This window comes from Salvelinus fontinalis, chromosome 7 (genome assembly GCF_029448725.1).
Source record: "Salvelinus fontinalis isolate EN_2023a chromosome 7, ASM2944872v1, whole genome shotgun sequence".
Lineage (NCBI taxonomy): Eukaryota > Metazoa > Chordata > Actinopteri > Salmoniformes > Salmonidae > Salvelinus > Salvelinus fontinalis.
In genome coordinates, this window is record NC_074671.1 from 59,156,976 (window position 1) to 59,181,804 (window position 24,829).

General features: G+C 45.9%; 2 protein-coding genes across 5 annotated transcripts in view; one reads left to right on the top strand and one right to left on the bottom strand.

Annotated features, from left to right (window-relative positions):
- Positions 1-1,159: 1,159 nt before the first annotated feature.
- Positions 1,160-7,354, top strand: atic (5-aminoimidazole-4-carboxamide ribonucleotide formyltransferase/IMP cyclohydrolase). Its single transcript, XM_055930128.1, has 14 exons — positions 1,160-1,268; positions 1,630-1,756; positions 2,031-2,174; positions 2,937-3,025; positions 3,483-3,634; positions 4,691-4,847; positions 5,034-5,159; positions 5,249-5,442; positions 5,516-5,605; positions 5,732-5,857; positions 5,947-6,039; positions 6,213-6,395; positions 6,580-6,735; positions 6,903-7,354. Exons 1-14 carry the CDS (start codon positions 1,199-1,201, stop codon positions 7,020-7,022), a joined length of 1,827 nt encoding a protein of 608 aa, XP_055786103.1. The 5' UTR covers positions 1,160-1,198; the 3' UTR covers positions 7,023-7,354.
- A 2,075-nt stretch (positions 7,355-9,429) lies between these two features.
- The window catches only part of LOC129859901 (fibronectin-like), a 28,512-nt gene continuing 13,112 nt past the window's right edge, over positions 9,430-24,829 (bottom strand). For 2 of the 4 annotated variants that reach the window (XM_055930126.1, XM_055930125.1), the window contains exons 18-24: positions 24,409-24,687; positions 23,894-24,157; positions 23,255-23,518; positions 22,886-22,972; positions 22,326-22,517; positions 19,335-19,526; positions 19,018-19,160 (exon numbers count right to left, since the gene is read on the bottom strand). In XM_055930126.1, the coding sequence (XP_055786101.1) occupies positions 19,033-19,160; positions 19,335-19,526; positions 22,326-22,517; positions 22,886-22,972; positions 23,255-23,518; positions 23,894-24,157; positions 24,409-24,687 (1,406 nt within the window). In that variant the 3' untranslated portion in view covers positions 19,018-19,032. Of the gene's footprint in view, positions 10,234-10,349; positions 10,452-10,574; positions 10,682-10,867; positions 10,994-11,206; positions 11,372-11,584; positions 11,724-12,038; positions 12,506-13,069; positions 13,160-13,392; positions 13,675-13,958; positions 14,139-14,237; positions 14,326-14,472; positions 14,661-14,745; positions 15,016-15,185; positions 15,303-15,477; positions 15,634-16,022; positions 16,305-16,705; positions 16,973-19,017; positions 19,161-19,334; positions 19,527-20,810; positions 21,093-22,325; positions 22,518-22,885; positions 22,973-23,254; positions 23,519-23,893; positions 24,158-24,408; positions 24,688-24,829 lie in introns of those variants that run through there. The other 2 variants (XM_055930127.1, XM_055930124.1) reach the window with 2 other exon arrangements.

Consider the following 24,829-nt stretch of genomic DNA (forward strand, 5'->3'; position numbering starts at 1 on the left):
GCCCTCCAGTAGCTTGGTGTATGTCAGTACCCCTCCAGTGGCTTGGTGTATGTCAGTACCCCTCCAGTGGCTTGGTGTATGTCAGTAGCCCTCCAGTGGCTTGGTGTATGTTAGTACCCTTCCAGTGGCTTGGTGTATGTTAGTACCCCTCCAGTGGCTTGGTGTATGTCAGTACCCCTCCAGTGGCTTGGTGTATGTCAGTACCCCTCCAGTGGCTTGGTGTATGTCAGTACCCCTCCAGTGGCTTGGTGTATGTCAGTACCCCTCCAGTGGCTTGGTGTATGTCAGTACCCCTCCAGTGGCTTGGTGTATGTCAGTACCCCTCCAGTTGCTTGTTGCATGGTAGTAGTCCACAAATGCTTCTTCACCTTTTCTCCTTTCTTTCATCCCTACTGATCTGTAAATAATGGATTGATTAAAGTAAAATGGTGGATGTCTACTGGGCATTCACTTTAGTGTGTTTAGTTCTTTCAGAACAACAGCACCACTATTTGCCCATATGGTCCTTCTATAGTGGTGTAAACTCACCCTCCAGTGGCAGAGCGAGAGTCTAAAATCTCCCATTGTTATCATTTCAAATAGCCTAAATCTCTCTGGTAGTTATGCTGTAATTGTGTAATGATCATTTTTGACAGTTTGATATTCAAATCGTTTCTAATAGGTCAATATTTAGTTTGGTGAGTTTTCAGAGCAGTGTAATAAATACATTAAATAAGAGCTAAATAAAAGCTGGTTAATAAATGTAATCTGTTATGTTTACTGTGATGTTAACTTTTTATATATTTACTGTCAACCGAGTCTTAATGGCCACTACAGTCAACATACAGTAAATATATATATATATATGTGTTCACATTTTTCCTTTGTAACATGTTTTTTGCACCTCAAACCGTTATCTTTACTGGGACTCAGGATAGAAGTCAGCGAATTTGCATTTTACTGCGCAGAAGGGAATGAAGAAGTTGTGTGAGGGGTATAAATGGGTTATGGCTAGCAAACCCTAACTATATTTTCTAACTGTAATCTAATTCGAACCTGCTACATTAATTATCCTAACCTGCTGCGTAAATTATCCTAACCCGCAACGAAAAGTCACATCTGACAAAAGCTGTATCCCGTTTAGTCAAAACCGATCAAAGGGGCGGTCCTGTCAAATCACAAAGTTCCCATCACGCCATAAATTGATACAACTATACACATGGTTCTCTTGTCTTGCCCTATTCCTAGACAGAGAACGTTAGCCAAAACCATGGCCTGCTCAGAACTGGGTAAACTTTCTTATTTTTAAAATATTTTAGCTAGCTTTAGCAAATGTAGCTGAGTAGTCTATGTTGAAGCATAAGTTTGATCGTAGTGCTATATGCTGCGTGGTCCATATCCAATTCAATTGTTTCTTGCGTCGTGCTAGACAAGCTAGGTAGGCTAGCTACAACTAGCATGCTACGAAAAACATGCTTCCATTTTAGTTAGCAACGGGTGGTTACAAAGGAGCAATAACCTATCGATGACGTCTCAGTGGAGTCAACATATTTATTGATATTTGAAAAGCAAGTTTCGTTTCACATTGGTGCTATTCAATCAATCTCTACAACTTTGTCACCGTTTTGTCTCTTAATTCTACACACACAGCACTGTTGAGTGTGTCCGACAAGTCTGGACTTCTGGACTTTGCCAAAAGGCTGGTGAACGTGGGACTGTCACTCGTCGCATCAGGTGGCACCGCCAAAACCCTGCGCGATGCAGGACTGGCTGTTCGGTAGGTGTAACCGCTTACATACATTTCCAATGCCTCATCTATCCTTGTTGATAGTGTTCAGCCACCAACATCCTCTTGCGCTAATGCTCAAATGATTCAATGTTATGCTGATAATGTATTCCTTTAAGTCTCCTTACTGTTTGGAACTTCAACGAGTAGGTCTATCTAGTAATTCTGCAATCATTGACCACCTTTCAGATGAGTGGCATACCCAGCCTCTAATTGAGAATGTGTGCCTCTGAATCACCTAACATCCATCTCCCTTTTGTTCCAGGGATGTGTCTGAGCTGACTGGCCATCCAGAGATGCTTGGTGGGAGGGTGAAGACCCTGCACCCTGCTGTACACGGGGGCATCCTGGCCCGGCACACTCCTTCGGACAAGGCTGACATGGAGAAACTGGGCTACAGTCTGGTCAGGTAAGAGACAGGGAAGTGGGTTTAATTTGGCTCTAGACATTGATCTAAGATCAGATCTGTTTTCCTCATTAAGAGTAGGACTTGTCCATCTCAGTCAACTTTTCTATACTTCTTTCCAGAGCCACTACTGCTTTACTGTGGTTTTTAGGGGTCTTTGAAAAGCCTTTTTTTGAACAAGCTGACCTAAAACACATTGCATGTGATCGGGCACAAGACTGTATTAGATTTGGCCCTAATGAAGGGCAGTATGGTTGTAAAGTAGGGAAACTTCGAGAAGCATGCGTTGCTAATCTAATAACCAGCTAATTCAAATGCTGCTGCATCTGCACACATCTGATCGTGTTACACCTTTTTATTTGTTTTTGTATCCCTGGGAATCTGATTGGCTGTTTAAGCTGCCAATTTGACATTCATGGAATGTAGTTGGCTTTGAGGAGAAAGTGTGCAATGCATACAGCCTCTGAAATAAACCATGATTTGGCTTTGGAGCCTATGGGCACGTATGTTTAACAATTTGGCTTCAAGGCTGCAAAATGTGACCTGCCTAATTGACACATGTTCCCATTTACAAAAGTCAAAACTTCACCCTTTTTTCTTTGTAAGATATTGTTTCTCAATGAGTCATCTAGGGCACACACAATGTGGGGGATTAAACAGCCATGCTACTCATTATTTCAAATTGCCTAGATGGTTAGAAAAAACATAGTGAATTGCATTGCGTTTCTTGACTTGTATTGCTTTCCTTTGCCGGTCTTTGACCAGGGTGGTGGTGTGTAACCTTTACCCGTTTGTGAAGACTATCTCCAACACTAATGTGACTGTGGAAGATGCAGTGGAACAGATTGATATTGGTGAGTGGAATGTTAAAGCTGCAATAACTTTTTTTTTTGTCTGACCTGACCAAATTCACATAGAATTGTGAGTTAGGTCTGTCATTCTCAATGAAAGCAAGTATAAGAAGCGGTAGATCTGTTCTATGTGCACTATTTCTATGCTTTCTGTGAAGTTTAGTTTCTGCTGCTTTTACTTTCAGTTTTGTACACCAGCTGAAAATACAATATTTGGGGTTATGGAAAATAATTCACAGTGGTTTAGATGGTACAATGATTCTCTACCATGTACGTGCTTGTTTTGGCACACAAACTGAATTTAGGCGAACTAATAGAATTTTAGCAAACAGGAAATGGCGGCACAATTTATTCATACTGCACCTTAAGGCCAGCTCTACATTTTACTTTCTGAAGTCTGTTCTACAACCTGAAATGCCCTAGTTTGCCATGGCGATTACCCTGGCTGTGTCCTCCTCAGGTGGGGTAACCCTGCTCCGAGCAGCGGCCAAGAACCACGCCCGCGTAACCATTGTGTGCGACCCTGCTGACTACCAGCTGATCGCTGTGGAGATGGAGGGTTCCGAGGGCAAAGACACCACCCTGGACACCCGCAAGACTCTGGCCCTGAAGGTAACTAGGGCAACTTGAAAGCACAGGTTTTACATTGTCCTTTGTCTTGTGTATATCGTGTATATAAATCTACTTTCTGGACAATTTGAGAATGGTGAGATCTAGTTTAACTTCCCATGTGCTGTCCTTCTGCCTTCCTGTTTAGACATGTCTGCCAACCTCAACTGTGAACAGAGGATGTTGAGTGCTAGAGAAATGATGCTATCAGGAACCAAACTGTACATAGACAAAACTGAAGTCTTAAGAGATTCTTCAATAGTAGCAAATCGGACATCTCAGGACAACTGGGGAAGGCCTCATACTGTGTCTTTGACAGATTATTGACCCTCTGTTAAAAGGATCAATTGGTATATTTGCAGACCAGATACCATGGAGTCTGTATAGTCAAAGCACAATTGGGACACTGTAAAAATTTTTGTTTAATTGATTGTTGGGTCAATGCGAGGTAAAGTTCAGAGTCCACTACCTCCCATGCTGCCCTCTTGTCCTTGGGGCCATGTTGTTCAGGTCAGCCCACAGTATTCTATTGAACCAGTATCCCTGGACATTGTAAATATGCTACTGGAACTGCCCCTTTATATAGTATGCTTACTTGATTGTTTTTGTTCTACCTTGTTGTTTTAATATTACATTGTTATTGATTACTGCATTGTTGGTTAGCTGGCAAAAAATCATTTCACTGTACTTGTGCATTTGACATTGAGACTTGAGACTACATGGAGTAGAATGGGTACATTTAGCACATGGTGTCCCTTGTGAAGGCATTACAAATCTTACAGTGATAGTTTGTATTTAAGCTGCTTCCAGATAAAACTATAGAAACCCATGTTGGCTTTGATCATGGAATAGGTTACAACGCTTTCTGGTTCGGCTGTTTACCCTGGGCTATGTTCATTAGGGCACACCGTAGAAAAACATTTTGCAGCAGTAAACAGATGTGCATTTCCTATTGGACATCACGGTTTTCCCTTTTTCAGTCCCTTTTCTTCCATATGTTGCCTAATGAACATGATCCTGGTGTCTATGCGATTTAGTTGTCCTCATTCTCTCTCCCAGGCCTTTACTCACACAGCTCAGTATGATGAGGCCATCGCGGACTACTTCCGGGGCCAGCACAGCCGTGGGGTATCCCAGCTGCCCCTGCGCTACGGCATGAACCCCCACCAAGCCCCCGCCCAGCTCTACACCCTGCGCCCCACCCTCCCCCTCACAGGTAGGCTTCACCCCCCCTCATTGTGTAGACAACAGTCTCAGAAATTACAATAGGGAAACATTGTCAACCCTCATTTTAATTGGTGTCATATGTTCAACTGGGACTGTCCAGGGGGACCTTGTCCTGTCTGGGTAGACTAACTCTATTGACCCTCCCTTCTCTCCATTCCATTTCTGCCTCTGTCAGTGGTAAATGGTTCTCCTGGGTTCATTAACCTTTGTGATGCCCTGAACGCCTGGCAGCTGGTCCGAGAGCTGAAGAGTGCCCTGGGCATGCCCGCTGCCACCTCCTTCAAACACGTCAGCCCTGCAGGTCAGACACGCAGCGCTTCCAATGCATATGCCAACAAGATTGCAAGGAATCCCAGTAACATTGACCTAGGCTGTCCTCTCCCTCTCTAGGGGCTGCGGTGGGTGTTCCTCTGAGTGATGAGGAGGCCAAGGTGTGTATGGTGAATGACATGCTGAAGGACCTGACCCCACTGGCCACAGCCTACGCCCGGGCTAGAGGGTCAGACAGGATGTCCTCCTTCGGCGACTTCATCGCTCTGTCTGACGTGTGTGACGTCCCCACTGCCAAGATCATATCCAGAGAGGTAGGGCTTCCCAGGTGTGTCGTGTCTGTGCTGTGTGTTTCCTGCATTTCCAACCCCTGTCTATCATTCTCAGGTCTCTGATGGCATCATCGCCCCTGGTTACGAAGAGGAGGCCCTCAGGATTCTGTCCAAGAAGAAGAATGGAAACTACTGTGTTCTCCAGGTATGGTTGGACATGGAAAAGCAGTTAGTGATCATCCTATGTTGCAGCCTTTCCTAGAAAACAAGTTTGAAGCTCATTTGCATCTTCTCACCGGTTGGGGGTGCTGAATGTCTAAATCTCTGTCAGATGGACCCAGCCTATGAGCCAGACGAGCCAGAGGTCAGAGTTCTCTTTGGCCTCCACCTCAAACAGAAGAGGAATGGAGCTGTCATTGACAAGGAGCTCTTCAGCAACGTCGTCTCCAAGGGCGCGGTGAGTATCTTTGTGGTTCGTGCGTGTCTTGTTATGCTCACTGATGACATGTTCTGACCTTTTGTCCTCTTGTCGGTCTCCTGTTTAAGCTGTCGGTGGAGGCGCTGCGTGACCTGATCGTTGCCAGCATCGCAGTGAAGTACACCCAGTCCAACTCTGTCTGCTACGCCAAGGATGGACAGGTAACCAACCTGGAGAGGGAGGGGACATGGGGGGTTGCTGTTGAAATAGGATTTGGGCACAGTTTCCCCTTGTTTTCGCCTATACCCTTGTTTACTTTTTTCAGAAGTAATTTGAAACATTCTGTACTGTGGTTTTTCTGGGTCACAATCCGTCTCCTCTCCCTGTGTACCAGGTGATTGGGATCGGTGCGGGTCAGCAGTCTCGTATCCACTGCACGCGGCTGGCAGGGGACAAGGCTGATAACTGGTGGCTGAGGCACCACCCGCGGGTGTTGGGCATGAGGTTCAGGAGTGGAGTGAAGCGGGCAGAGATGGCCAATGCCATCGATCAGTACGTCAGCGGCACCATCGGAGAGGTGAGGGGTCAGAGGTCAATTAGGGACATGCACTCTAAGACATCTGAAATGGCTGTTGTCGGATGTACAGTTCTGCTGAATGTTTTGTGTAGGTTCCTACTTTAGGTGTCTGTCTCTAAAATAAAACCAATCTAATTCCAGATGAGTCTGTCTTGCTCTCTAACTCCATGTCCTCTGTGTTCAGGGTCCAGACCTGGCAGTATGGAAGGCCATGTATGAGGAGGTCCCAGAGCCTCTGGATGAGACTGAGAAGAAGAACTGGCTGAGCTCTCTGCAGGCTGTAGCGCTCAGCTCTGACGCCTTCTTCCCCTTCAGAGACAACGTGGACCGTGCCAAACGGGTAAACACACACCCACACCCTGCTGAATTATTACTTTTCACTAGTCTAAGATGGCCCACTTTCTGCTTTTGGTTCTTTAGTTGGTCTCTAGACTTCTAGTGCCTACCAAGGTCTTTTCTGTTTGAAGCCCACATGGACTGATTATTCTGAGGTGTCTGTCTCTGTAGAGTGGTGTGGAGTACATTGCTGCCCCGGCCGGGTCCACAGCTGACGAGGTGGTGATCAATGCCTGTAATGAGCAGGGCATCACCCTGGTGCACACCAACCTGAGACTCTTCCACCACTGAATACCTGGATTGGCTGTCATACAACCCAACCTGACACATTTGACACGCCACACACCATTATGGCCCTGAGTAACTTAGAAGTAGCCATGTGTGTCTACATGTTGGAGGTCCATTAACTGCTCTAGAATAGTGATCAACAAAGGTACTAACATAGTGTTTTTTTACACTGAGACATTCCTGTCCTACGGTTATCATGCACAAACGGCATGCGTCATGCTGAGGATCATTCAGATTCCGTTACATTCCGATCTTGCTTTCATAGTTGTATCTACGTTACAATGTTACTGTCTGGAAGGTCAAGGTTCACCATGAAATAAACTGTTGAGAAATCCTGTGGAGTGAATATGCAAACACTATTTTACGTTATAGCAATATGAAGCTGGAAGTCAGGGACTGACTACTACACTAACATGGAATTGTTTTATGATGCTCATACCATGGACCATTTAGCTATTTGAATTTTAGGATGCTTTTAGGTATAAAAAATATACAAATATTTCAAGTTTTGAAATGGCCCTTTACTATTATAGCTCATAGAAATGCATTGAGTAACACATAAATGGCCAAGACAGCCCCCCCCCCCCAAGTTTTCTGAGCAGAAACAATAGTTTTATCTTTGTTGGCTAGAAGACTGTAAAAACACCAGGAAATCTGCTCCAAGTGATTATAATCTAAAATCTGTTTCCAAGTATTCCCACACATAATAGACACATGTAAGCTAGCTTTGAAATAGTTTTTAAGAGCAGAAAAAATGTTTAGAGATTTGAACACTTTTTAAAACACTACCTCATACTTTAATTAATTTGTATGGGTTACTTTTAGACAAATCCTGTGACATTTGTGGGGGTCGTAGAGAAAACGCCTTCCACCGCGATGGTTGACATACAATGCTTTCAGAAAGTATTCACACCCCTGTACCTTTCCCACATTTTGTTACAGCCTGAATTTAAAATTGATTATATTGCGGTGTTTTTCTTTTGGTTGTCACTGGCCTACACACACTACCCTAATGTTGAAGTGGAATTGTTTTTCAATTCTTTTTTTACAAATTAAAAAAGCAGCTGTCTTCAGTCAAGTATTCAACCACTTATGGCAAGTTCAGGAGTAAAAATGTGCACTAGTGGCATGGACTTACTGAGTGCACTAATAGTGCCCAACATGATTTTTGAATGACTACCTCATCTTTGTAACCAACGTACAATTATCTGTAAGGTCGCGCAGTGAATTTAACAGATTCAACTAGCAAGACCAGGGAGGTTTTCCAATGGCCACCTATTGGTAAATACAATTCTAAGACATTGAATATCCCTTTGAGCATGGTGATGTTCTTAATTACAATTTGGATGGTGCATCAATACACACAGTCACTACAAAGATACAGGCGTCCTTAACTCAGTTGCAGGAGAGGAAGGATACCGCTCAGTGTTTTCACCACAAGGTCAATGGGGACTTTACAACAGTTTGTTTATTGGCTGTGATAAGAGAACTGGGGACGGATCAACGTTGTTGATGGCGTGAAAAGGAAGCCTGTACAGGAATATTTTCTCTCAAACATGCATCCTGTTTGCACAAGTAATACTGCAAAAACTTTTTGTCCTGAATACAAAGTGCTATATTTGGGGCAAATCCAACACATTACTGAGTACCTCTCCATATTTTCAAGCATAGTGGTGGCTGCATCATGGTCTGGTTATGCTTGTCATTGTTAAAGACTGAAGATAAAGTACAGGGAAAATCCTAACCTGGTCTGCTTTCCACCAGACACTGGGAGATGAATTCACCTTTCAGCAGGACTATAACCTAAAACACAAGGCCAAATATACACGAGTTGCTTACCAAGAAGACAGTGAATGTTCCTGAGTGACCTAGTCACAGTTTTGACTTAAATCTGCTTGAAGATCTATTTCAAGATGTAAATGGTTGTCTAGCAATAATCAACAACCAACTTGACAGAGCTTGAAGAATCCAAAAAAATAAATAATGTGCAAATGTGGTACAATCCAGGTGTGGAAAGCGCTTGGAGACTTAAAGCTGTAAATCGCTGTCAAAGGTGATTCTAATGTGTATTGACTCAGGGGTGTGAATACTTATGTAAATGAGATATTTCTGTAATTTTCAATAAATTAGCAACATGTTTTTTCTTCACTTTGTTGTTCTGGAGTATTTGTGTGTAGATGGGTGAGACATCTATCTAATCCGTGTGGAATTCAGGCACAACATGTGGAATAAGTCCAGGCGTATCAATATATTCTGAAGTCACTGCAGGGATTTAGATGCAGCACACGCAAAAAAAAAACGGATCTCTAGTTTATACTGACAGATTTTGATGGGAATTTATTATGTTACGTAGATTGACGCACTGGTGTGTCTATGTATAAACAGTTATTCAAGAAACAAAGGCAATTCATGAGGTTCTTTTCAACTTTATCAAAACAAGGGAATCTCCAAACTTTGGCACCTTTTAGTACAAAAATAAAACCAGAACAAAGTAGACACCCCAGGTCTCACATTCACACAACAATGCTGTGATTAAAGGGATAAATAAAATGCATTAAAGAGTTTCAAAATTACAACACCTCAGTGTCAATCACACACACGCAGTGCTACCCCTGTCTACACAGAGGCTACAGAAAAAGAAAAATGATTTCAAACACTTGTCGACATGGCAACTACACCAACATTCTCTCAAAACAGTGCTTTTGATTTCAGACTCTTTAAGATTTTATAGAAGTAAAAAAAAAAAAAAAAAATGATTAGGGCAAACGGTAATACTGGACAGGTAGTCTTGGAAATGTATAATTTGTAAAAGACAAGCACATCTGAACTGTTAACAAGCACACAAACACATACATTCAGGGACGAACACAAGGAATGTTCCTTTTTACTTCTTAAGTGTCTCAAAGGGAAATGACGAGAGACACAACTTAACCAACACTCTGAAAGTGTGCAGGGGGTTCTCTTAAGACTAGGAAGGCATGGACCTACAGTATGTAGGTGTGTTAGATATGGTTAAGCTGATCAGTAAGGCACCGATGTGTTAGTTCAGGTCTGTCTGACTGGACAGGGCGACCTCCTCTTCAAAGAGACTTGACAGACCATGGGTAAGGAAGAGATTTATCTTTTACTCCAGGGGATTCTGGGGGATGTGTCCTTCTGCCAGTGCGTCTGCCAGTAGTTCAGGTCGAAGGCATTCAATGGGGCACTGGATGTTCTGTCGAAGGAGACAGACAGGCAAGAGGTCAGTATGGGTCCAAACTCAGCATGGGGATTTCAAGTTCTAATCCAACACATTTTCTCTGTCTTTTGAGAGCATAGTCTATGACTCACCACTTTGCGTAGTGTGTTGGTGGGGTCTCTGTATCGGACGGGCTGCAGCAGACTAGAGTCAACCTCAGCACCTGGTCTACGACAGTTCTCACAACGCCAGCCCTGAGAGGAGGACAAGCATTACATTTATACACGTTGGTCATTCAGCAGGTGCTCTTGTCAAGTTGCATTCAACTAAGGTAGGTAAGACAAGCACATAGCACAGCCATTGCCAGTAAAAGTGACCTGTTGTCCTCCGTAGCAGGTGCAGGTACAGATGGCTCCCAGGTATTCTTTCTGCCACTGGTTACCAATCTGGTACATCTTCCCATCGTCATAGCAGGTGGACTCATCTGTAAACACACACGCAGGAGAGGGAATCACACACACAGGCAGACATGGAGGAGGTCACACAGGCAGACATTGGAACTGTACTGTGTTGTATTCTGACATGCTGCCCGAGAAGACAGAAGTTCTGGATTCTTCCTTTAATATCCAAACAAGGCGCGGGTGGTGACTGATGTTAAAGTGCTACTTACGTGGTTCACACTTGAACTCTCCCTTCCCATTGCCCAGGCAGGTGCAGCTCATCATGGGGCCCTTCTCCTCCTGGCGCTCCCATTTCTCCCCGATACGGTAGTTGTTACCTCCATCATGACACCACTCTGTTGATGGACAGGTAGCGAGAGAGAGGGGGGAGATATAGAGAACAAAAAAAATAGGTCAGACCTGTTGCATAACATCCGACACCATCTCCCAGCCCCTAGATCGGATTGGTGTAACCAATATGGCAACCATTACACCCAGCCAATCAGGTGGCAAGGGATCAATAAAGTTTCTTAAATTGCATCGAATTGAAGAGGTAGTTAAATACTCACTAGAGGAGTCACATCGGAAGTGTCCACTGCCTAGTCCCAGACACCTGCACCACAGCTTGAAGCCCGTCTCAGACATGCGCTCCCACTCGGTCCCAACGTCATGGTAGGTGGCTGTGAAGGTGTCGTAGCACGAGTCCTTATCTGTGCCGGTGGAACCCTCTGTCACTACAGGCGGAAGAGAGGGGGGGTTCATTTCACCACAGAATCACAGGCTAAGCTGTGTAAGTAAATGCCTATCTATGAACTTTCTGAACTATATTTTCTGACCGTGGAACAGCATGACTCAAAACATCAGGATTCACTCATACCATCTATTCTATAGGTTAGATTTCAGTACTGATCCTAGATCAATTGTCATAGTTACTGCTGGTTCCTTACGGGTGTTGCCGGCGGTGACAATCTCCTCCAGGATCTTGTGTTTGAGTGCCCCCTTCAGGGCCTCTACGATAACGTTGTAGGAGGCTCCGCTGGTCAGGCCGATCAGAGTGGCACTGGTGGAGGTACCAGGCAGACGCATCTGAGACAGGAGAGAGGAGATGGAGGGAGAGATATGGAAGGAGAGAGAGAGGGAGAGATATGGAAGGAGGGAGACAGAGAGAGGAGATGGAAGGAGAGAGAGGGAGAGAGATGGAAGGAGAGATGGGAGAGAGAGGCGATGGAAGGATAGAGAGATTGGGAGAGATGAATGGGAATGAGAGTTGTAGAGCGTCATTATAAATAAGAATTTGTTCTTAACTGACTTGGCTAGTTAAATAAAGATTACATTTTTAAAAAGTGACTCTTAGATGTGTCTTTATGTGAGTGTGTGTGTGTGTGTGCCGTGCCCTCTCACCTGGAACATCTTCTCGTTGACGTGTGTCAGAGGGTTGCAGGACACCAGGTACTCTGAACTCTGCTTGTAAGGCTTCCAGGCGATGGTGGTCTGGGTCTGGGCCTCCTGAGGGATTCCTGTGTCCTTCTCTGGAAAACCAAAGGGAGAGCCACCAGGCACGTTCACGCTCACCACCGGCACCCTGCGCCCCTCCGCGTCCGGAAGGGGCACAAACACCAGGGGTGTCTGGCCGTTCCCATGGGGTGTCTGGCCGTTCCCATAGGGTGTCTGGCCGTTCCCATGGGGTGCCTGGGGGTTCTGGTTGTTGTACTCAGTGTACTCCACGTTCTGGCCCTGGCCCCCCAGGGTGTCTAGGCCGTTGTTACCTACTACTGTTGGGACACGGCTCTCCTTTTCTTCAGGCACGTCCAGGTGGTCGTAGCCTCCGGGGCGGTTGGGGAGTGGCAGTGTAAGCAGGGATTCACGTTCTGGCCGGGAGAGAGGGGTTAGGAAGCAAGCGAGTTAGGGAGGGAGTAGGGAGTTAGAGGAGCTGCAGTAGCATGACGCCGCCAGCAGGGGGTGGCAGTAAGTCTGCATACTAGAGCCACTACTGTACTGCAAAGCACTGCACTTGAAGTAGAAGTTGCCCCTAAGCACAGATCTAAGATCAGATTACCCTGCCCCCGTTTTAGTTTTAACCATTAAGGGGAGTGGAAAAATATCTGACCCTGTATCAGTGGTTTGGGCAAATATCTACTCCAAAGCCTGCCACTGCCGTCAATACCTTTTGAAACGCTTGTTTATTCAAAGTGAGTGAGCAGTATTATTGTTTTAAAAGACACAGCTGTTTGTAACAGATGCTGGCACGACTACAAACCAAATCTAACATCTCGGTCTATGAGTTGCTAGGCTGTTCTTACACTATTCTACTGCAGCTAAGCACATATGCCGGCTTCCCAAACCGTTCTTTGTAGCATCACCATTCAGCTACAAAAAAAAATCAGGTTTTGGGCCATGTGTGTATGTGTAAAGAGTGTATGTGCTGTACTCACGAGTCCTGGCCGTGCCCACCAATGGGGTGCTTCTCTGGACATTCTGAAGAGCGATGATCTTGATGATGTACTCGGTGCCTGGTCTCAAACCTGAAAACATCCAACAACATCAAGCATCAACCTCTGCTGGAGGAAATCACATGTTGATTTGAGTCGATTCAGGTGTTTTCCATAAGCTGGACGGGTTGAGAGGCTTGAGCTTTCAGAGGGTGAAGAGGAAGGGGTGGAGTTTAAGAGGGCGAGGGTAACTTTGGAGAGAGAGAGAGAGAGAGAGAGAGAGAGAGAGAGAGAGAGACAGCGAGAAAGCAGAGTTTGACATTTACCAGAGATGGTGGCGTAGTTCTGGCCAGCGTGGGGGCGGGGGGTAAGCTCATGGGGCTGCGCCCTGCCTGCCTCCTCGTAGGTGATGTAATATCCTGTGATACGTGTGGCGGGGGGTTCCCAGCTGAAGGAGATGGAGTTGGGGGTCAGGGAGGTGAACTGGAGGTTGGTGGGGGAATGCACCGCTGGTTTGGCTGTGGTGGCCGTGAGGGTGAAGGGGGCGCTGCGTGCATCACCGTTGATGGTGTAGATGTGGATAGTGTAGGAGGTGCCTGGCTCCAGACCTGAGGGACATCAAACACAACACACTGTCAGTCAGTCAAGAGCCCACTCTGTACTGTATATGGGTAATGTAGTTTACTATAATGATGATAGTTTAGGTGAAAGTGAGGATGGATAATGTAGTTGAGTGTAGATGGGGCGATAATAGGTAATGTAGGTCATTTATAGATGAGAGTGGTGAAAGCTGTGTGATGTAGTCTACTGTAGATGAGAGTGGTGATGGGTAATGTAGTTGACTGTAGATGAGAGTGGTGATAGCTGGGTAATGTAGTCTACTGTACAGTACCAGTGATGGTGTAGGTGCGCTGCTCTCCGGGGATTGTCTTCTTGATGGCGGGGCGGCTGCCGCCGAGGGGCTGAGCTTCGATGAGGTACCCAGTGATGGTCTCAACCTTAGCACGCCAGGTCAGCGTGATGGCTGAGTCCTTCACATCAGAGATACGCACACGCCGAGGAGGACTGATGTCTGGGAGAGAGAGTGGAAGGGAGAGGGAGAAGGAGAGGGTGAGTTTACAGTGAGTAAACCAGTGGCCAGTAGAGTTAAAACTCTGTGAAAGCTGCTTACTGTCCAGCGTGGTGACCTCTCCCCCCAGGGGTCGGCTGGTCACAGAGTTCTTCAGGGCGTAAATGTGCACTGTGTACACAGTGGCCACCTACACAGGAAACACATGTTGACAGACACATAAATACAGTGACAATACATGACCTGAATTTAGACCGTTTATCAGACACCTTCATCTAGAACACAGTTATGACATACATTCAGAATGTAGTACTGATAACTGTAGTCTGTTATTTACCATGAGTCCTGGGACCACGGCGCGCGTGGTGTCTGGGGCGATGGTCATCTCCTTGGTGGGTCCATTGTTGTTCTTGGGGTTGACAACCACGCGGTACCCAGACAGCCCGGAGCTGGGGGAGCGCCACGACACGGTGAAGGAGGTGTCACCAACCTCAGAGATGTCCAGATTGGTGGGAGCAGGGATAGCTGGGGGCAGAGATGGACATTGAGTATGTGTGTATGTGTGTATGTGTGTGTGTGTGTGTGTGTGTGTGTGTCTGGTATCTCCTACCTGTGGCCTGTGTGCCCACCAGTGGGGTGCTGGGGGTGCGTCCGTGCAGAGCGATGACCTTAACAGTGTACTCTGTGCCGGGGCGGAGATTCCTCAGTACCACGGTATCGTCTGTCCCTCTGGGCGCCGGGCGCAGCTCTCTCTCGCCTTCCTCAGGGCTGGAGTACAGCACGCGGTATGATGTCACCGTGCCGTCCGGACTGTCCCATGTGATCCTCAGGGAGGTGGAGTCCACCTCAGAGAAGGACAGGGCCTTGGGACGGTCCATTGCTGCAAGGAAACAGGGGGGGGGAGGGGGGGGTGAAGGCCAGAAAGAAGGGAACATCAGAATAACATACATTTGTACATTTCTTTCCTTTGTTATAATGACAGATCAAGGTTTTATTTAAACTCTTATACAAACCAAATGCACACATACACGCATGTACACACACACGCACCTGTGATGGCGTTCTCTACCAGAGGTGTGGAAGGTTCTCCATCGGTTCCCAGAGCGGTCACACTCAGAACGTACTCCACCGTGGGCATCAAGCCAGTAAACGTAATCTCGGTCTGATCTAGATCCACGGCAAGAGAAAGAGAGAGAGAGGTTGAGCACAGGAGTATAGCTGTAGAACAACAGAGGCTAAAGCTCCTTTCTATCAATGTCTCACAACACAGTCACAAAATGGCTGCCGTACATATGATCACAGACGGGCAGAGGACAAGGGAGAGAGCAGGGGCCGGTCTTACCAGGGGCCACCACCTCAGAGAAAGAGGGGCCCTGTCCATTCTTGGGGACGCTGGTGACCCTGTAGCCATTGATGGGGCCCTGGGCCGCGGACCAGCGCACTGTGATGGTGTTGTCCTTCACATCTGTCACGTCCATGTTGGTGGGGCCCTCCACGTCTACGGAGAAAGGAAGAGGCAGGGAGAAAGTGAACGAGGGAGATATGGGAGGAAGATACAAATACATTACAAATGATCTACACATGAATCTAAAACTATTTTCTTCATCTGATCATTCCTCACTACTGGTAGATCAAGGCATCATTTCCAGATAACCAAATACATTTGAAATCTAAAATTGTAATAACGGACACTAGATGGCGACACCAGATCAGAGCCTGTCCTGTCCCAGACATGAACATGTCTATAAATATGTAGTTGATCACGTGTAATTAATATGAGCATGACACTTAACCCAAACTGCTTCTGTAAGTCTCTCTGGATAAGAGCATCTGCTAAATGACCAACATGTTGATGTAATAAAGGTGCATTAAACCATCAGCCCGTACCAGTCTTGTGACTGATGTAGATGGGTGTGCTGGAGGCCGGGCTGTCCCCTCTCCCTGTCACAGCGTAGACGGTGATGGTGTAGTCTGTCCCTGGGTTCAGGTTAGAGATGGTGGCCTCGGACTGGGAGCCGGGGACAGTGAACTCCTTAGCAGGGCTTTCTCCACCGGTCTCTCTGTGGGTGATCCTGTAGTACCTCACGGTGACAGAGGGGGCGTCCCAGCGGATGGTGATGCTGGTGGGGCTGGTTGAGGTCACTTCCAGGTCGGTGGGGGCGTCAGAGACTAGTGGAGAGAGGAAATCAGGAAATAAGACTAGACACATTAGGAAGAACAAAGAGAAGGGAGGATGAAGAGGAGAAGGAGGGAGAGGGAGAGACAGAGAGAGAGAGACAGACAGAGAGAGAGACAGACAGAGAGCGAGCGAGACAAACAGACAGAGAGAGGGAGAGACAGACAGACAGACTGAAAGCATAGAACGATAACAGATAAAGACAGAGACATGAGGCTGTATCACAACCAGCCGTGATCGGGAGTCCGATAGGGCGGCGTACAACTGACCCAGCATCGTCTGGGTTAGGGTTTGGCCGGTGTAGACCGTCATTGTAAATAAGAATTTGTTCTTAACTGACTTGCCTAGTTAAATAAAGGTTAAATAAAAAAAGAAACCAGTCTATACTACTCACTAGTAGCCTGAGTGCCAGTGAGAGGCAGACTCTCCTGGTTCCCGCTGACAGCGTAGACCTCAACACTGTACTCTGTCTCGGGGGCCAGGCCAGTCAGGGTGAAGTGGCTCCTGGTCGGGGGCAGTCTCTCGTCCTTGGCCCTGCCTCCGCTGGTCATCTGGTAATGGATACGGTAGCCGGTGATCACGGCGCCGGGGGCCAGCCAGTGGATGGTGAAGGAGTTGGTCAGGACGTCAGCAAAGTCCAGGCCAGTGGGAGAGTCCAGGGCTACAGAGGAGAAGAGAGACACACAGCCATGATCTACATGATACACACGCTGTATGCATACATATCACTTACTACATCCTGTATGCATACATATCACTTACTACATCCTGTAGGCATACATATCACTTACTACATCCTGTAGGCATACATATCACCTACTACATCCTGTAGGCATACATAGCACTTACTACATCCTGTAGGCATACATATCACTTACTACATCCTGTAGGCATACATATCACTTACTACATCCTGTAGGCATACATATCACTTACTACATCCTGTAGGCATACATAGCACTTACTACATCCTGTAGGCATACATAGCACTTACTACATCCTGTAGGCATACATATCACTTACTACATCCTGTAGGCATACATAGCACTTACTACATCCTGTAGGCATACATATCACTTACTACATCCTGTAGGCATACATATCACTTACTACATCCTGTAGGCATACATATCACTTACTACATCCTGTAGGCATACATATCACTTACTACATCCTGTAGGCATACATATCACTTACTACATCCTGTAGGCATACATATCACTTACTACATCCTGTAGGCATACATATCACCTACTACATCCTGTATGCATACATATCACCTACTACATCCTGTATGCATGCATATCACCTACTACATCCTGTATGCATACATATCACTTACTACATCCTGTAGGCATACATATCACTTACTACATCCTGTATGCATACATATCACTTACTACATCCTGTATGCATACATATCACTTACTACATCCTGTATGCATACATATCACTTACTACATCCTGTATGCATACATATCACTTACTACATCCTGTAGGCATACATATCACCTACTACATCCTGTATGCATACATATCACCTACTACATCCTGTAGACATACATATCACCTACTACATCCTGTATGCATACATATCACTTACTACATCCTGTATGCATACATATCATTTACTACATCCTGTATGCATACATATCACCTACTACATCCTGTATGCATACATATCACTTACTACATCCTGTATGCATACATATCACCTACTACATCCTGTAGGCATACATATCACTTACTACATCCTGTAGGCATACATATCACTTACTACATCCTGTATGCATACATATCACTTACTACATCCTGTAGGCATACATATCACTTACTACATCCTGTATGCATACATATCACCTACTACATCCTGTATGAAAACATATCACTTACTACATCCTGTAGGCATACATATCACCTACTACATCCTGTATGCATACATATCACTTACTACATCCTGTATGCATACATATCACCTACTACATCCTGTATGCATACATATCACTTACTACATCCTGTAGGCATACATATCACCTACTACATCCTGTATGCATACATATCACTTACTACATCCTGTATGCATACATATCACTTACTACATCCTGTAGGCATACATATCACTTACTACATCCTGTATGCATACATATCACTTACTACATCCTGTAGGCATACATATCACCTACTACATCCTGTATGCATACATATCACTTACTACATCCTGTATGCATACATAGCACTTACTACATCCTGTAGGAATACATATCACTTACTACATCCTGTATGCATACATATCACCTACTACATCCTGTAGGCATACATATCACTTACTACATCCTGTATGCATACATATCACCTACTACATCCTGTATGCATACATATCACTTACTACATCCTGTATGCATACATAGCACTTACTACATCCTGTAGGAATACATATCACTTACTACATCCTGTATGCATACATATCACCTACTACATCCTGTAGGCATACATTTCACTTACTACATCCTGTAGGAATACATATCACTTACTACATCCTGTATGCATACATATCACCTACTACATCCTGTAGCATACATATCACCTACTACATCCTGTATGCATACATATCACCTACTACATCCTGTATGCATACATATCACCTACTACATCCTGTATGCATACATATCAGTTACTATTTGTGCAAAACTACGTGTGCATTTGTCTCTCTTTTGAAGACATTTAGCCTGACAAACTGTCCTGTGACTGTCCATACTCACTTGTTCTCTGAGTGCCAGTGACTGGTGCGCTCTCTCTCTCCTCGTAAACACACACCACGCTCACCCTGTACTCTGTGTTGGGCAGCAGGTCTGGAGGAGAGATGGGCAGGAAAACCCTTTTTAGTTACCTCATAGTTAGTCTCCAAACCGACGCCACAACACACTGCATGAACCAGTGAGGTGTATGACACAATACATACAATGGTAATAATACTGTTCTATTTAGTTCAGGGGTAGGTCATAGGTCATGATGATGTCACTCACTCTGCAGCAGGAAGGTGTTGGTGGCTCCGCCCACATTGAGCTCCTTGACGTCGTCGTCGTTGCTGCTGGGGTTGTAGCGGATGACGAAGCGTGTGATGTCACTGGGCGTGGGGACGTTGGGGACGGTCCAGCTGATCCTCATGTGATCGGGGCCCACCCCTCCAAAGTTCAGGTTGGTGGGGGCGGGGACGGCTGGGGTGAGAGAGGGGAGATAATTAGGATACTAACTAGGAAATGATGTGGTAACAATAGATACCTTTAAGAAATTTAACTTGATTGCTTCTATTCCCAAAAAGACCAAAATTAAAGTATCTGATAATGATTCATTCATTTATGACAATTTTACCATGTAATTACCAGGATATGACAATTTTACCATGTAATTACCAGGATATGACTATTTTACCATGTAATTACCAGGACTATTTTACCATGTAATTACCAGGATATGACTATTTTACCATGTAATTACCAGGTTATTACCATTTTACCATGCAATGACCAGGTTATTACCATTCTGCTATGTAACGACCAGGTTTTTACCATCTGACCATGTAATGACCAGGTTATTATCATCTGATCGTGTAATGACCAGGTTATTATCATTTGACCGCGTAATGACTAGGTTATTATCATCTGACCATGTGATGACCAGGTTATTATCATCTGATCGTGTAATGACCAGGTTATTACCATCTGACTGTGTAATGACCAGGTTATTATCATCTGACCATGTAATGACCAGGTTATTACCATCTGACCGTGTAATGACCAGGTTATTACCATCTGACCCTGTAATGACCAGGTTATTACCATCTGACCGTGTAATGACCAGGTTATTACCATCTGACTGTGTAATGACCAGGTTATTATCATCTGACCATGTAATGACCAGGTTATTACCATCTGACCGTGTAATGACCAGGTTATTACCATCTAACCGTGTAATGACCGTGTAATGACCAGGTTATTATCATCTGACCATGTAATGACCAGGTTATTACCATCTGACCGTGTAATGACCAGGTTATTACCATCTGACCGTGTAATGACCAGGTTATTACCATTTGACCGTGTAATGACCAGGTCTAGCAGACTGTAAAGTAAAGAAAAACCAACAGGTATTTAGAATGATAAATAATAGAAGAGCATGCCAAGGAGAGGGGAGCTCCACACAGTTACCTCCAGGCCTTCTGTGGCATGTCCAGATGGGACAAGTCAACCAGACAAGAGAGGACACACTAGAGCATGACAGGTATGAAAGAAAAACCTGAACGCAATCAACAATGACATTACTGCTATGATCAAAGCATATATCTACAACATGAGTATGTAAGGGGAGTATGTAAGGTGAGTATGTAACGTTTGTGAGGCAGTATGTTCAGTATTTAGCTTCTTTCATAGCCCCCCCCCCACCCCCCCCCCCCACCCTCTCTAACTACCCCCTCCCCTTGTAAAGTTGAAGGGTCAAATCACCAGTCTGGGTTTGTGTTCTGCGTGTGGCCGGCTCGCTCTCCCCTTCCTCCGTTATCGTAGTGACACTGATGTCATAATCCACACCGGGCTCCAGCCCGCGCACCGTATAATGGCCCTTCGACGAGTCCACCGTATCCATGATGATGGGCAAACTCTCGCCCGACGCCATAACCGTTACACGGTAACTTGTGATGGCGGTAACGTTTACCAGGGCGGTCCAGCGCAGGCCCACAGTGGTGTCGGTGACGTCGACAAAGTGGAGGTCGTTTAGCTTGGGCACGTCTGAAAGGTTTGAGTGCAGAGCGAGGCGCAGGCAGAATAAGACATACAGACATAGAAATCATAACAGACAGACAGAATCAAAGCAGATGAATGAACCGTGATGCATAGCCATACACAGTGGGACAGACAACACAACACCCTGTAGCAGAACAACAGTAGCCATGCTGGTTAGAGTTTATCAGACCCATAAATGATGTTGACTAGATCAATGACAGGAAAGGATGCTCATGGGTTTTCAGAGTAATGGTTGTTCAACCGGCATATTCACATGATATCCTCAATGAATTAAGATCTCTACCTTCTCCATGCATATCTTACAAACAAACAGCCATGGAATACAATTACAGTTCAGCCAATGACCATGTTAGCCGGACAGTGTGCAATTGAGGCATCACAACGGACAAAAGACAGACATGTACTGCAATGGTAATTCAGAAGAAACAACTGGGGATTTATACTGAAATTAAGAGTGATTTTAGGAATTATCCTTCAGTGAAAAGTGCTTTCAGCGTGATCAGCCGTGACCGTGTGTTTTGCTGGCAGGGAGATTCCGTACTTCAGAGAGAAGCCAGACTGGGAGGTTTATGGGAAATTGGGCCTGTCCAGGTATACCACTTTTATGGAACGTGTACCGAAGTGTGAAGTGGGAATAAATCGGAGTTGAGAACGGTGAATATAAGAAGGGGTGGCAGAAGTATCTAATCGTACTTCAACATTTCCTGGCCACGGATTGAGAAGGAAAGCTATCCAATAAACTCTCACACACACACAGAGGTGCGCAACACACCATAGCGAACACACACACACACACAGAGGTGCGCAACACACCATAGCGAACACACACACACACACACACAGAGGTGCGCAACACACCGTAGCGAACACACACACACACACACATTCCAACACTCCCCTTAAAATCAACCAATAGCGAAGACTCAGACAAAACCATTGAATGTGTGTGTGTGTATCTCTGTGTGTGTGTTTTATGTGTTGTATCTGTGTGTGTGTTAATGTGTTTAATCTGTGTCTGTGTTTATGTGTTGTATCTGTGTGTGTTTATGTGTCTTTCTATCTGTCGGAGCAACAGAACACCAGCTCCACAGCAAACAGACACTACCTGATCCAGAATCCGTCTAACCCTTCAACACAGCACAGCTCAACCTCAGCCTGTGCTCAGGTCCACTGATCTGAAATCAGCTGTGTGTAGCTGGGTGAGACAGCCAGTACTACCTTGGGTGACAGTGGTGGACACAGGGACACTCTCCAGGTTGTCTTTGACAGTGTAGACAGAGACGTTGTACTCCACTCCTGGACTCAGGTTCTCCAGGATTAACTGGTTCTGGACCGGCTGGACCAACTCCTCCAGGGAGTTTCCTCGCTGCCCATTGGTCGGGGTGCATGTCACTCTGTAGCCTGTGATGTCTGTAATAATAATAATAACAATAATAATAATCCAAATAACAACAATAATAATAACAATAATCATCCCAATAACAATAATAACAACAATAATAATACAATTATAATTTGGTGGGTGCTTGTATTTCATATATGTACAGATCCTAGATCTGCCAGGATTTCATGTAAGTACTTGTTACCATTCAAAAGAGAGAGAGACAGAGACAGAGAATCCTACAGAGAAAAGCATTGTTCCTGCTGGCACAACGTTCTGAGGAAAGACAAGGTCCAGACAGAGTGATCCAGAGCCACAGTGAGCCTATCCTGGTTCCTGGGCCTTGGGCAGTGTGTCTGTGGCGTGGGCTGTAGGAGGGAGCAGAGTCAATATTTACCTGGCGTGTTGGCGCCGCCCCACAGGACAGTCAGCTCACCCGTGTCCGCGTTGGACTGCGTACTGAGGTCAGTGGGGGGAGACAGTTCTGGAGGGGAAGAAACATCACATAAGTCTATATGTGGTAAAAGAACATCCTGTGGCACATTTTCAAAAACGACAGACTACCTTACATGGTTTAAGTAAACTTACTGCAGAAACCTTAAAACAACCTCATTACTCCCTAACTGTACTAAATCAATATAGATGTGTTTTTTACCCAAAAATGCCTGCAGCAACACCAAGTCTGCCTTGGAAAAAAGGCATTCTGACCCCAATAAAATAAAATTAATCGTTGACCGGAGTCTCTCTCTCTTTCTTGGCTACTTACGAGTGACAACATTTTTGGTGATGGGGTTGCCGCGGTCACGTCCGTTGATAATGGGCTGTACGCTGTAAGTGTACTCAGTCCCAGGGGTCAGGCCTGACACAAAGATACTTCCTGAGTCAGAGGTCACATCCCTGGGTGACTCTCCTCCCTGACTGGGCCTCACAGAGAGCCTGAAGCTGAACCTGCTGACAGGGGTCCAGGAGATGATGATGGAGGTGTCTGTCACATCAGTGGTGAAGCGAGGGGCATTACCCATCTTTGGAGCTGAGGGGAGGAGAGAGAGGGGGGGGAGAGCGAGAGAGAGTGAGAGAGAGAGCGAGAGAGAGGGGGAGTGAGACAGCAAGAGAGGGAGAGAGAGAGAAAGAGAGACAGAAAAAAAGAGAGAGCGAGATGGGGGAGGTGGAGAGAGGGAGAGGGGGGGGTGGAGAGAGACAGAGAGAGGGGGGTGGAGATAAAGAGAGAGAGAGGTGGAGAGAATATAACATCAGTGTCTTTCCTTTTTCTGCTTCGTAATTCAAATAAACTCAAATCTGGAGTTGAATTGATCAATACCATTTAAACACCTTGCCACAAGCTCAGCAGAAGACTACAGTACTCAACAGAAGACTACAGTACTCAACAGAAGACTACAGTACTCACAGGTGGTGAAAATGCCATTGACTTCCTCACTCAACACGTTGTCCTGCTCAGAGTGCAGTTTTACAGTGTAGTCTGTGTCGGGGCGAAGGCCTCGCAGAGGGAACTGGGTCTGACTGCCTGGGATTCTCTTCTGGGTTGGGCTGGAGCCCTCCACGCTCAGGAACAGACGGTAGCCGCTGATGCTAGCCCTGGGAGCCTCCCAGATCACTATCACACTGTCCTCGCCGATGTCAGTGAAACGCAGGTTGGTGGGGGCATCGGGCTCTGACAGGGTTAACACACGTAGGGTCACAACATGGGTAGAAAGTACAACCACAGTATATCTATGAGAATCTCAGTCTATCTGCAGGTTTGAAATGGACTACACTGCAGTCGGCCTGCTCAGCATCACTGATCTACCAAACCTTCCCACATAGAGTAACTACTTATAACGTGATGAAGATTAGCTTCCTGCACCTCGACTGCTCAAACTGATCCCCTCAACACGCTGTTAGTGTCTGCACATGTATGCTCACTGGTGGCTCTCTCTCCCGTCAGCGGTTCGCTCTCCACTCCTCCGTTGATGGCGTAGATGTTGAAGCGGTACAGGGTTCCGGGCTGCAGGTGGGTGATCTCTGCATACGCGTTGGCCGTCATGGGCAGCTGCAGGGGCCTCTGGGGCGTGTCACCGGGAGTAACGGGGGCGAAGGTCACGCGGTAACCCGACACCTCGCTGGGAGGGCCGGTCCAGGTGATGATGATTTTCACGTCAGACACCTCGTAGAACTGAAGGTCGGTCGGGGAGCGGACTTCCTCTGTGGACAGGAAGTAGGAAGTGTTCAGTGAGTTGACTGAGGTCATCTTGTGTGTTGATGGCCTATTGCCTTGTGTTGCGGTGCAAGAAAGACGGAGTCAGATGAAGTTGAAACTGATCTGATCTAAGGTCAGTGTTGGATT

Coding starts and splice junctions, on each gene's coding strand:
- atic (XM_055930128.1), top strand. CDS start 1,199: ATGGTTCTCTTGTCTTGCCCTATTCCTAGACAGAGAACGTTAGCCAAA. Junction 2,175..2,936: donor CTGGGCTACAGTCTGGTCAG/GTAAGAGACAGG, acceptor GTCTTTGACCAG/GGTGGTGGTGTGTAACCTTT. Junction 4,848..5,033: donor CCCCACCCTCCCCCTCACAG/GTAGGCTTCACC, acceptor TGCCTCTGTCAG/TGGTAAATGGTTCTCCTGGG.